General features: G+C 38.2%; 1 protein-coding gene across 2 annotated transcripts; it reads right to left on the reverse strand.

Moving 5' to 3' along the window:
- Positions 1–318: 318 nt before the first annotated feature.
- On the reverse strand, positions 319–2,734 carry UBP22 (ubiquitin-specific protease 22). 2 transcript variants are annotated; one of them, XM_078983181.1, is made up of 3 exons: positions 1,722–2,734; positions 1,494–1,612; positions 319–1,367 (listed from the first exon to the last, which is right to left on the reverse strand). In XM_078983181.1, exons 1-3 carry the CDS (start codon positions 2,495–2,497, stop codon positions 583–585), a joined length of 1,680 nt encoding a protein of 559 aa, XP_078839307.1. In that variant the 5' UTR covers positions 2,498–2,734; the 3' UTR covers positions 319–582. The 2 variants fall into 2 exon arrangements, with proteins under 2 accessions (XP_078839307.1, XP_078839306.1); XM_078983180.1 differs by having other exon boundaries at positions 319–1,397.
- Positions 2,735–3,171: the final 437 nt, after the last annotated feature.

Raw genomic sequence — 3,171 nt, forward strand, 5'->3', positions numbered from 1 at the left:
GTCTAATGATAATAAACATTTATACAAAAATGCATAAATTGTTTTAAATAAGCTGAGAGCATCCTTCATGTTCTACAACAATACCAAAAACAATCTTCATGTCATTTGGAATTTAATATTTTATCAATTTTCTTTTTACCAAAGTCATCTTTTGCAATAAATGAATGAAAGAAAAACATATATAGAGTCAAGCTAAACCCGTTACGCCACTCTTGACTAGACGACCCATTTTGAATCATTCATTAAAAAGATTTCCATTCTAGTCATTTTGATATGTTAAGTCAAAATCCAAACCATCAAAAAAATGACCACAAGCTCTTGGACTTAAGTAAAAACTTCAATTATCAATTAGGAAAGGAGATTCCAAGTTAGAGAAACGCAAAATACCAAAAATACCCTCTCACTTTCCGAGCAAAAGAATTACCCTGTACATACATGAAGGTTAGAAAGCCAAACCCAATAAAATTGATGGCTGTTTTTCAATGGACCTTATTTTGCACCATACTTCTCAAACAGATTACCAAAAGTCAAAGGTACAACCGATCAAAGCATAACGTAACACCTTCCACAATCCATCCATCTTCAGCAACAACCAGCAACCGACTTATAAGACTCGCTGGAAGCCGACCGGAGATGACAACCGGAATCCTCGCCGGATTTATGCTCGTTCTGTTTCTGAACATAAAACACCAAGTAAATTTGCGATGATCGGACAATTTCGTCCTCGACTTCCGTGATCCATGCATCATCACACTTGTACCATTGCTCATTCAACCGAAGATAAGTCACATAATGACCCGATTCAAGCATACCCGAATGAGTAATCACAGCAAAAACTTCAAAATTTGTTGAAATGTCCGATTCGTCCCCCTCGAACGCAAAAATCCGGTTCCCAAATCTTTTCCTGACAATCGAAGACGACACATACGGCGTCATGTCTAAAGAAAACGGGAACTGTAAATGTCGGTCGATCTTTCGCGACGCTTTTCTTGCAAGAGAGTGTTCGAATCGTTTCACATGTAAACATAAGACTAACGGGAGTCTTCTGATTGACATTTGTTTAACAGATTCGTGTCTTTCTTGACAGTTTTGGCAGAATAGTTTTTGGTCGGAGCCCAATTTTTCAGGCCGGGTGAAAAGGTCTAGGCAACTAGTCAAAGTTGAAATTCCGGTGTCTGTTGACTTTTGTGCTTTGTTACTAGCGATATGAAGAGTATGATCGATATTTGTGTTTAAATCAAGAGATATGTCTACACATGGATCGTAGGTAGTGGAAGTGAAACCGCAGGTTGTGCAGGTGACGTCGGATCTCAGTAACCCAGAAAACGCTCTATGAACTACACAATGGCAATCTCCGGCGGGATTATCTGTAATAATTTGACAGAAAGTTGATCCTCCTTAAACCCAAAAATCGAGAGAGAAAGTAGTCATTTTTCTATGGTTTTTGCCATCATGAGAATCTTTACCCATATAATCAATCGAATCAAAATTACCTTTGCTTGTGTTTCTTGTTTTCCCTTCTTTCTCATGGATCCGATCCAGCACTGACATGAAGAATTCATGAGCATCTTGTTGCTCGTAACAAGCAAGATTTTCTGAAAGCCGCCACCAACTGCAAGAGCCAGAAGATCGATTGTGTAAGTATCCAAAAATTAAAGAAAGGATATGTGATTAAGATTAAAGATTATAGAAAAATTGTATAAAATGGGAAAGATCAAGACCTGTATAGGAATTGAGCAGGACTGTAGGGTGCCCGGTCACCGGAAAACACTGCGGAGAAGATGACCTCGATGTCACAGGATAAACAAAACCGGTCGTTAGAGGCTTTCCGGCAAGAATCCTTGTTATGTCTACCACTAAGGAAGTAATTTCTAAAAGGAGGAGCATGAAGCAATGCTTGCAACACAGAGTTCATGAAACACGTGTTGCCCAAATTGTTCAAGCCTCTTAACCCTACCGGAAAACAAGATTTCGATATCCTTCTATCGTGATCCCATTCACCACCGCCGCTAACAGTAACCCTTTTCAGATTCTTGAAATCGGAATTCAATCCGACCTCAGAACTCAATCGTTTCCTCTTAATATTAGATCTAATACCTTCAAGAGTCCCATTTCCTAATCCTACAATCTGCTCACACATAACGGCTCTATCGAAATCGGGATCGTATACCTGATCATCGCAAGCGATACAATAAAGCTCAGATCTTTGGATGTCGACAGCAATCTCATGCCCAATCTGATTTTGCGTATGCAAAAGGGCGTGATTTGATTCTGGGGACAAAGAACAAGACATTGATGAACAGATCAAACAGATATATAATCTACCTTCATACCCACAACAAAAACTACATCTGGGTATCTCTGATTTCGATTTTTCCATCAGGGTTTTTCTATAAGGGCTTGCTTTGACCCACTTTTGGATCATATTGAAACCTTTCAGGCCATACCTGAGCTTGTAATCAGAAAGATGCTTGCAGGGATTTAGGGTTGTCGACATATTTGATGAAAAAAGAAAAAAATAAAAAATAAAAACTGATCAATCACAGATAAACAATTTCCAAGAAAGTAAAATAAATTTGGATTTTGTTGAGAGTGTTAATGAATCAAGAAATTAAATTAAAGATATCGATGGGTACGTTACTACTGGAGAAGAGGGGAAACGAAGGGAAGGGAAGGGAAGGAGGCGCTTTTTAGCAGGGAGTGGAGACGAAGAAGACCGACTGAATGCTGTTTGTTCTACTTTCTTCTCGTTAACTACGCGCATTAAGATGGACCGTTAGATTATGATCATATGGGTGGGCCTACTTTTGATGTGATCCTGACCGTCGATGTGAAATTATTTATGCGATTGGTGTGTGTGGACCAGATCAAGAAGTTGCGTGGGTGTTTCATATTGGTAGTGATCCCACTCAATACTCACAATTTTTCGTTAAAGCAACCACTCGAATCAAAGATTTTAACATAAGTCAATTAGATCGGGTCATGTTACGTTAGAGCATAGTGTTGATAATCAAAGAGCTTGTATATCCATATATATGATCATGATATATGTTTGTGTGTCACTAAATTTTTGTGTGATAACTGATTACCTATTTGAGAAATGAGTTGATTCGTTATATAACAGTTTGTCACCAAAAAAAAAAAAAAAAAGTAAGAATAAGCTTCCATTTG

Source organism: Lactuca saligna, chromosome 3 (assembly GCF_052625555.1).
Source record: "Lactuca saligna cultivar CGN05327 chromosome 3, ASM5262555v1, whole genome shotgun sequence".
NCBI lineage: Eukaryota > Viridiplantae > Streptophyta > Magnoliopsida > Asterales > Asteraceae > Lactuca > Lactuca saligna.

Coding starts and splice junctions, on each gene's coding strand:
- UBP22 (XM_078983180.1), bottom strand. CDS start 2,497: ATGTCGACAACCCTAAATCCCTGCAAGCATCTTTCTGATTACAAGCTC. Junction 1,613..1,721: donor CCTGCTCAATTCCTATACAG/GTCTTGATCTTT, acceptor TGGCTCTTGCAG/TTGGTGGCGGCTTTCAGAAA. Junction 1,398..1,493: donor AACAAGAAACACAAGCAAAG/GTAATTTTGATT, acceptor TTTGGGTTTAAG/GAGGATCAACTTTCTGTCAA.